The 10,105-nt window shown below is 34.3% G+C and overlaps 1 protein-coding gene and 1 long non-coding RNA gene across 2 annotated transcripts; one reads left to right on the top strand and one right to left on the bottom strand.

Annotated features, from left to right (window-relative positions):
• The first annotated feature begins 890 nt into the window (after nucleotides 1-890).
• On the top strand, nucleotides 891-3,875 carry LOC114755360 (probable disease resistance protein At1g61300). Its single transcript, XM_028944233.1, has one exon. The coding sequence runs from the start codon at nucleotides 891-893 to the stop codon at nucleotides 3,873-3,875; it is 2,985 nt and encodes a 994-aa protein (XP_028800066.1).
• Nucleotides 3,876-7,244: 3,369 nt separating this feature from the next.
• On the bottom strand, nucleotides 7,245-8,820 carry LOC114755364 (uncharacterized). Its single transcript, XR_003741303.1, has 3 exons — nucleotides 8,761-8,820; nucleotides 8,028-8,030; nucleotides 7,245-7,277 (listed from the first exon to the last, which is right to left on the bottom strand). It is a non-coding gene; the product is annotated as an uncharacterized LOC114755364 (long non-coding RNA).
• Between the last annotated feature and the right edge of the window lie 1,285 nt (nucleotides 8,821-10,105).

The following is a 10,105-nucleotide window of genomic DNA, read 5'->3' as shown; positions in this document are numbered from 1 at the left end:
AATAATTCTCTATTTTATCTTTTGTCAATGTATTATTTTATAAGTCCGAATCAACCGATGACAAAATAGTAGCCACTTGTTTTTTTTTTTTTTTCCAGAAAAGGAAACTTCTATTGCATGGTTCTTTATTTCATTTATTTAATTTAATCATTTATCTAATTGCAACCGTCACTAGCGCTACGTTCAATCAAGATTTCTTGTTTGTTCCTTGAAAAGTCTTAGCAAAAGTAAAAACTCACAAGTTCCGATGATATTTATTAACTGGAACTCACGATTTCTTCAACTTTTTCAATTTTAAATTCATATTTTGGGTTCCATTAGAATTGAAAATTTATCTAATCAAATTATCGACTTTAAATTTAAGGTTATTTTTATTTAAAAAAACAAGAAAATAAAGGAAAAAGAAAGAGCACTGTCATTTCCAACCGAGTTCACTATGAAAAGTGTGGTGATTGCAGTAGAATTCTGTTCATCTCGCTCTTTAAACTTGGCTAGCCAACAATCACCAACTGAATTGTGGAAGCTTATCTGGTATGAAAATCAAAACCTCTTTTCTTTGCCTCTTCAATTTAGTCTTTCTTTTTCTGATCAATGTTTTCCGTTGGTTACATGAGGGTCTATCCGCGATCACTCTGTCAAAGTATGAGTAGCTTGTTGATAGTTGTGCTAGAAATTTGTTGCTTACAAACGACATTTGTTACTTTCTTCCTTTCAACTTCGCACTGCCAGAAAGTACAATCTAAAATATAGTAAATTTAGTTACTCTAGTGTCTAAAAATAAATAGCTGGGAAAAATTTTAGATCTCATAGCAAGAACGATTAAGTATGTGAGAGGCTTCCTATTCTACATCATGAAATTTACCTTTCAGGAATTGTCGTCACATATTCGAATGGACGACGCGGGAATATCAGCAGTAGCAAAGCTTGCTGAATATTTGGTGGATCCTACTTTGCACCAATTGCAATATTTGTTTTGTGTTGGCAAAATCACTAGAAATGTTGAGACCAAAAGGGAGGAATTAATATTGAAGCAAGGGAGGGTGCAAGAACTTGTTGAAGAAGCCATTAAGAGGACTGAGAGGATCGATGATGAGGTTAACAAGTGGATGAATGAGGTGGTGAGCCTCATAGCAGAGGTGGAGAGCTTGGTGCAAGAACTGAATGCCAACAATAACTGCTTCCAAAGGTGGTGTCCTACTTGGAGGAGATATCATCTCTGCAAAGTGTTGGCGAAGACAGCCCAGCAGATGACAGAGTTGAATGCAAAGAGTGATCAGCTTGAACCATTTTCTCATTATGTTATTGTTCCAGATATAGAGTATCACTCTTCTAAAGATTTTATGCTCTTCAGATCAACAGAAATGGCATATGATGAGCTATGGGAGGCACTGCAAGATAATGATAGCTTTATTATTGGGTTGTGGGGCATGGGCGGTTCAGGCAAAACCACATTGGTCAAGGAAGTGGGAAAGAAATCCAAAGAATCAAAGCTGTTTGATCGAGTTATAATCACAACAATTTCCCAAACTCCAAATATAAGGAAGAGCCAAGGTGAAATTGCAGACTTGTTGGGACTCGAGCTGAGGGAAGAAAGTGAAGTAGGAAGGGCAAGAAGAATTGCAATGAAATTACAAAGTCCAAAGGAACAAATTCTAATTATATTGGATGATGTATGGGCTATGCTAAACCTTAAGGATATAGGGAATCCCTTTAGGAATGAAGGTCCAAGAAACTGCAAAGTTCTTCTTACCACGCGTCGTAAAGAGGTATGTACCTTGATGGATTGCCAAAAAACTATTTCATTGGGTCTACTAACAGAAGGTGAAGCTTGGGATCTATTTCAAACTCATGCTAAAGTAGATGATGGTGCAATAGAAGTGGCTCAAGAAGTTGCCATGGAATGTAAGGGACTACCCATTGCAATTGTGGCCATGGGGAAGTGCTTAAAAGCAAAAGGACTTGATGAGATAAATGTAGTATTGCATAGGTTGAGACATTCAAAGCCAGTTGTTGTGGATGAAGGAGGGAGCGATGCTTGTGCTTGTCTCAAGTTAAGCTATGATTATTTGAAAACTGTAGAAGCCAAATTGTTGTTCTTGATATGTGCTCTATTTCCTGAAGATCATGAAATCATCATTGAAGATCTTTTCAGGTATGGGATTGGGTTAGGCTTATGCAAAGATGCTGACTCATTGGAAATAGGAAGAAGTCAAGTTATAGCAGCTATAAATGTTCTCATTGACTCTTCATTGTTGACGTATTATGTCAACTCTTGGAATGAAAAATGTGTGAAAATGCATGACATGGTTCGTGATGTAGCTTTATGGATAGCACCTAAAGAGCATGGTACTATTATGGTCAACTGTGCTAAAGAATTTAATGGATTGCATGAAAATGAATCAGCAAAGGATTGCTATGCAATATCTTCATGGAATAGAAAGAATGAATTACTTCAATTTCCTTGTCAACTGGACGCTCCAAAGCTTGAGCTTATGTTGATAAATTCAAGCAAACCCATGGATTTATCACGTGCATCATTTGAAGGTGTTAAAGGACTAAAAGTTGTGGCTCTGAACAACAATGGACCGTTCTATTTGACAAAATTGCTTCCTCAATCAATACAATGGCTGTCCAATCTTCAAACTTTGCGCTTGCGAGATTGGGATTTAGGTGACATTTCTTTTGTGGTAAGCCTAAAAAGACTTGAAATTCTTGACCTGAAAGGAAGCAGATTCAAAAAAATGCCAAATGGAATTGAAAATCTAATCCATCTAAAATTGCTGGACTTGTCATGGTGTATAGCTGAAGAGTGTTTTTATAAAGCAATGGGAAGGTGTTCACAACTAGAAGAATTGTATGCTTATATAATACACCCTTCAAAATGCACAACTTGTTATGAATGCTTTGTGGGTGTCCCTGCTCTTTCAAAATTGGGAAGGTATACGTTGGAAATGGGGCCACACAACAAGACTATGTTCCAGAATAAAGGCATAAGAGAGATATTCTTTGCAGAGTTAAATATCTCCATCCCAAGTGCAATGATCAAGGATCTTGCACAAAGAGCAATTGCAATTGAATTTTATAAGCTTCAAGGAGGTTGCAGAAGGTTCAGTCCAGATGTGGTTCAAGCTGTAGGAGGCATGAATGAGTTAACTAAACTCTGTCTTCAACATTGTTCTGAGATCGAATGCTTTACTGATCAAACTATTCCTCATGAAGACATAGTTGTCCTTAGATTGGTTGAGCTGGTGTTGAAGCATATGGATAATCTAAAACAACTATGTTATGGCCCTTCAAATGCTAGCTTATTTCTAAATCTAGGAAGTCTAAACATAGAAAGTTGCCCTCAATTGCACAACGTGTTTCCTAGTAAATGCAATTTAGGCAACCTTAAGTACCTCAACATTGTCAACTGTCCGATGTTGACATCCCTCTTCCCTATCTCAGTTGCTTGTACTTTGCTATCGCTAGAACAACTCTCAATAAATGAATGTCATGAATTGAAGCATATAATTGAGGGAGAGGATGGTATTGTTGACGCAAGGGAGGATCCGATATTCCCAAAATGGGGAATTCTGTCTGTCTGGAATTGTAACCAATTAGAATCTATTTGCCCAAGCTTTTGTGTTCAAGGGTTTACACAATTAAAATCTATATTCATAAAAGATGCTCCTCAGTTGAAATTTGTATTTGGTGAAGCAACATCAATATGTGATGGAATAGAGACTAGCATAGTGCTTCCACTTTTAGAAAATTTCAGATTGGAAAACCTCCCAAATCTAGTCAGAATTTGTCCAGAGAGCTATCATCTATTGTGGCCATCTCTAATGAAAGCAGAATGGACAAGCTGTCCTAAGATAGAATACTTCATTTGATTCTCTCATTATGGGTTCAGAACTATAAGGCAACCACGTCAAAATATGGTATGCGTTTACTCTTTGATGCTTCCATTTGATTTTCATAATATGTTGAAGAATACAGAGAATTAGTAGTTTTCTAAATATCTTATTTCATGTAATTTTTTGAGGTATGCATGAAAATAACAAGTAGGGTTATCAAAAGATCGCCTTACTTCAATAATACATCTTTACGCGCGTCAAATTTTTTATAGATGTATTTGAAAATAAGCAATCAAGGAAGTCGATAAATCCCTATCTTATTAATTCTTTTTATCTCTTATTATGAGATTTTATCTTTTTTGGGCATAATTAATTGTTAAAATACATAGTTGGATCACAAGGCTATTTTTGAAGATTAAACGGATTAAATGCTATACTTTGCTAATAACTATGCATCTTAAATATTTTCTATTTATCTGGACATATGATCCTACCTTTATTGATTTGAATGTGCAGGTGATGATATGGGAACGTTTGTCAAGTGTTAAAGAAGGATGAGGTGGCGCCACTTGGCTTGATGAAGGGCGAAATTGGAATTACTGAGTGCACGTACGTGCAAATTTTATTTTTATTTGAAAAGAGGTGACATAAGTTTGGACTTTGATGGCTTCATTATGGATTGGATTAAGCCGAGGTTTTGAGCGACACGACAGCCATAAGTTTGGATTGGATTATGCTATTTAAGTGTTTTCATCTGTTAATATATATACTTTTAGTTTGAGTTCTATATTGGAATAAATTCTTAACGTTTTATTGTTGAGTGAATTAATTGTTTAGAGCTTGCTTGAGAATTATATTGATATTTATGTTTGTATTGTAGTTGAGTTCTTTAATGTTGTTTGTTCTCGCATGTTAGGGCAAGATCATTACATTAAATTGAACTCGCTAAAAGCAAAGAATTACATCTAACCCATCTCTCTATATATTTCTTTTCAAATATTTATGTTTGCATTACCCTTTTGTCTCAATAAAACAATGAATTTTTATTTCCAAAATTACCCTCTTCTCTCAATTGTTCTGTCCTTTCACAAACAAATATCTTGTACATCAGATTCAAGGGATAGATGTTTTGAGGAAAAAAAGAAAAATTCTAGAAGCTACCCCATAATCATACCAGACGTCGTCCTCAAGCCGCGATATACACTGCGGGAGTCATGTGCCTCCGTTTCACCTTCCTCAGATGGTTCAACATATCCTTGGCCAGAGCTAATTTTGACAAATATAATCCCATTATGAGTTCGTGAGTAATGCCTTTGTCATTTTTTTCCCCCCAATAACTCTGCATTTTGATCCGGATTTTAGTTGCCATGTAAATCATCAAGTACAAAATACACACACACATATATATTTATATATATATATATTAAAGTATACTTTCAATCCCTTAACTTTATATAAAATTTTAATAATCATTTAAATTTTTTTTTTTGGGGAATGAAAAGGAAAGATTACACTTGAAAGGAGAAAACAAAAGAGCTAGCAACTATGCTATGTCATCTCTGAGACGAGATAAATATTCGTTTGATCGATTAATTTTTAAAAAGTATATTTTTAGTCATTTAGTCTTAAAACCGTTAATTAAAAAACAATGATATTAAAATCTTGAATGTTGATAAAATATTTTTAAATGTTAATATATTAAGTTCAATTTTTGAAATTATCATATTTGTCACAAAAATCATTATTTAATGCTAATAATTTTAAGGCTAAGGAACTAAAAATATTTTTTTTAAAGTTAGGAAGTCAAACTAAAAAGAAGAACCCAATTTATCCTTTTGCCTATATATGTCTGGTTGGATAATCTTACTGGTAACATCGATAAAGGATTCCATCCGTTGTAATCTGATCTGAGACAAACAAATGTTACGTGAATGACAAAAAGGAGGGGAACAATCACAAAGCTTCAGAATTACAGAGCACATATTTCTTAATATTATCTCCGGTTCTTAATATAAGAACCAGTTTGACTTTAATTTAGCCCTAAATATAAGACTCACATCTACTTTGTTTATCACATTTATCTATTCTCAAATTAGTCTCTATAGGAGTTAGACATCTTAAAAGTTTTATTAAATAGTAGTTTTAGTCAATACATAATATTAATAAGGATATTTTAGAGAAGATTAAATATATCTATTACACAAATAGAAGTAGTACTTAGAAACATTACATTACATGTTAATATGCAATAAGACTGGCAATTATTAGTACACCCAACGCATATATCGAGGCCTAGGATGTGACGACAATCTTGCCAATAGAAAGAAAGATGGAAAAGACAAACAAAACAGGAGCAAAGGATATAGAACTAAAAATTTGGAGGCGTTGTTCCTATCAGCGTGGATGTCTATCTCTTTTTTATTATCTCTAAAATTGTGTCTTATCTCCATGATCTCACAATTATCTCATATTATTGTATAATCTGTGAATTCTATTGAAGTTGTAAAGTCATGCCTATAAATGGATGGTGTATACCATATATTGAGTATCTTGAATGAAATGAGAAATATCCTTATATTTTCTCCTCTCTAACTCTTTATTCTTCTTCTTTACTTTTTCTTCAATTTCATAACAGTTCCGTTCATTGTCATTAAGTTTTGACGAGTAAAATACTGAATGGCACGACGTGATAGATATACGGCAGATCAGCATATTACAAGATTCCTGTAATTTTGAATGTCTTCATCAAATATTAAGAAAGTAAATGACCACTGGGTGCTCAGAATATAACCTCGAAAAATGAGTAAATGCGATACACATTCAAGAATAAGGGTAATTTTGAGCGTTTATGACAAAGCAATATTAACTTAAAGGCAAATTAGTTAGTGCACAATGTAGAGATAGGTAAAATTTGTCAACAAACTTGGCCAACTACTGATAAGCGTCACTTCAAGTTGTAGGCAGCCCGTTATCACTTAGTAAAACAAGTAAAGTGCAACAGAGTAAAACAGAGCAAGGTGATTGTTAACAACAAAAACAAGAGATTGTCAATAATTTTTTTTTTTTGGGAATAAACTGCTTATTGATAAACTCAACCACTTGTCAACAAACCTTCAATAATACTACCTTTGATATTTAATATAAGAGTTAGTTTGACTTTTAATTTGATTTTAAATATAATATCTCAATCCACTTTGTCTTTCATATTCATCCATTTTTGCCAAAATAGTCCTTATAACAGTTGCACATGTTAAAAGTTCCATCAAATGGTAGTTTTAGCTAATCTACATGATTGAAAAGGGTATTTTAAGAAAGACAATACCTAGTTATTACAAATAACTAATTTAACTAATTATCTTAATATTTTCAAATTAGTCATGAAAATGGACCTTGCCCAGTAACTGAATAACATTTCTGTATTATCAATAATGTCTCACACTAAAATGTGACCTGTCTTGCTTACACCTTAAGGTCAAATCCAAAATTTAAAACCAAGGATTGTACTATAGGCACAACCTCGGGTCGTTCACTTGTTGGAGCCTTAATTATTGATCCTAAGTTAACTAAATGCCATTAAAATGCAAATTGACTGGGAAAAGATGTGGGTTTTCATTAGAACTATTAATTGAGATAAAATGCGATGTAAATTTACTTTTGGATTTTTGGGAAATTAAGATGGAATGGATGGAAAACAAGTGTTGAAATAATTAATAAAACCTCTTGAAAATGGACCTTTGGCAATCATAGCTCAAAATGATTTTGGGATTAAAAATCACCAAGTTTTCTAAAGGAAAAACCTTAAAGAACCCTTTAAGTCTAGGATCTTAATCAATGGCCACCCATCTCATAAGATCCTATTAAGCTCACTTAGTGTGTGTATTAAGATTAATTAATGCACTTGGTCTAATGCAAGCCTAGATTAACTCAACAATCAAACAATACCATGCAAGAAAGAGAGTATCAAAAGAGTTGCATAGAAACATATATGTAACCACATATATTGAAGCTCAAATTCAACATTAACTAATCCAATACACAAGATAATCATCCAGAATTGATTACAACCATAATCAAAACAGTTCAGCCCCAATTTACAAATCCTAAGACCTAGAAATTCATAAATAAACAACTAGAACTATGGATGAAGCTAACTCCCCTTTGAAGCTCTTGGAACTCATGCCAATCAACCATCTTCAAGAGTTGAAGAACCCCTAGCCCTCCATAACTCCAAGCATTGCTCCAACCAGCAGCAATAGTTGAATCTCCATGGAAGAAGAGGTTATGGATGGATTAAAGGGAAATATGATGGAATGTAATGAAGAATTGGTGGAAGGAGGAGATGAGAGGATGATTCAGCCAAAGAAAGGTGAGGAGAGACCGAATGAGGCTTCCCTAGGTTGAAACTCAGCTTATACTGGCTACTAGAGGTGGTTTGGGGTCGGGTTGAAGCTTAGGGATCCGAATCAAAATGCTGAAATCGCGACTTTTGCAATTATGACAAATCCGCCACTGTGGATTTGTCCATCCGCCACGGCGGATGGTACCTTTAAGCCAAAATGCAAAGCTTCATTTACGCAAGACTTCTGGTGTAATTTCTTGAATTCTGGGGCCCTTTTCTGCGATTAATCTGGTCTTTTACTACCTTTAATGTTGGGACTAAAGTGTGATTTCCAAATTTGCCCAAATTTCTCCCAAAGTACCTACAAGGAAAATCATACATAATATAGCATCAATTATCCTAGAAATCAATTAATAATAATTAATCTCCAATTATGACAATTTTGCCCCTATTATGCACTAATTCAAGGTAAGGCACTTTAATATAATTTAAGCACAATAAACACTAAAAGAGCTACTAATTATGATAAAAACCCTTAAAATGATATGAAAAGACAATAAAGAATTGGGTTTAATCACACACATAAACCAGTTTATAGGAAAACTATTTATAGGCCTTTGAGTCCAATACGTAGGCCCAACTGCATAACTAATACAAACTGAATATTTTCTACATACAATAACAAATTACACGCATAACTGAATATTTTCCACACTCCCCCTCAAGTTAGGAACTCTATATTCACAAGTTCCTAAGTTGCTCAAAATATACTCATGTTGCGGACCCCTAAGAGCTTTAGTTAAGATGTCTGAAGTTGTTCCTTTGACTTGACATGCTTGAAATTTATCATTCCAGCTAGCAATTTTTTTCTCACAAAGTGGCAGTCAATTTTAATATGCTTGGTTCTTTCATGAAAAACAAGATTAGAGGCTATATGAATGGCAGATTTGTTGTCACAGTAAATCGTTACAGGTTCAACCTCATGAACATATAACTCCTTCATTAGACCCCCAATCCCTGTGATTCCAGCAGATGCCATTCTTAGAGCTCTATACTTTGCTTCAGCAAAAGAAATAGATACTATGCTTTGCTTCTTACACTTCCAGCAAATAAGTGAACCTCCTAAATTAGGAAGCCAGTAACTGACTGCCTTGAATCTATACAGCCTCCATGATCAGAGTCGCAGAAGCATTCCATGCTAGTAGAGCCATTGGCTGAGAGATAAACTCCACGGCCTAAACTGTCTTTAACATATCTAACTCGCCTCAATGCTGCCTTCATGTGTGATTCTTTAGATTCTTGCATGAACTGGCTCAAAACCTACATAGTAAACGATATATCAAGCCTAGTTAATGTCAGATACAGCAACTTACCAACCAATCTTCTGTAGACACCAAGATCATCAATATATTGATCATCCCTTTTCCCTTGTGCTGTGAGTTTCAAATTTTGCTCCATGGGAGTTCTGACATTTTCAGCTTCATCTAATCCTGTTTGGTCAACAAGTTCAGTAGCATACTTTCTCTGGTTGAGTATAATACCCTCATTTGACCTTAAAACCTCTAAACCCAAAAAATATTTCAATACTTCCAAGTCTTTGATTTGAAATTCATTATGCAGACAAGATTTCACTTCATTAATAATTTGAACATTATTCCCAGTTATCATCAAATCATCAACATAGGCAAGAAAAAACGCAATACCAGATTTAAATTGCTTCTGAAAAAGAGCATAATCATGTTTACTCTGTTGAAAACCCCCTTTGATAAGAGATTGAGTAAGTTTCTCATTCCATTGCCTTGAAGCTTGCTTCAATCCATATAAGGATTTCTCAAGTTTACAAACCTTAAACCAGTTAGAATCAGTCTCAAAACCTTAAGGCACAGTCATATAGACTTCCTCATGTAATTCTCCCTGTAGAAAAGCA

This window comes from Neltuma alba, unplaced genomic scaffold, assembly GCF_004799145.2.
Source record: "Neltuma alba isolate B1F8T4 unplaced genomic scaffold, ASM479914v2 tig00010254_pilon, whole genome shotgun sequence".
Lineage (NCBI taxonomy): Eukaryota > Viridiplantae > Streptophyta > Magnoliopsida > Fabales > Fabaceae > Neltuma > Neltuma alba.
This window is presented reverse-complemented; position numbering and strand designations above follow the sequence as displayed.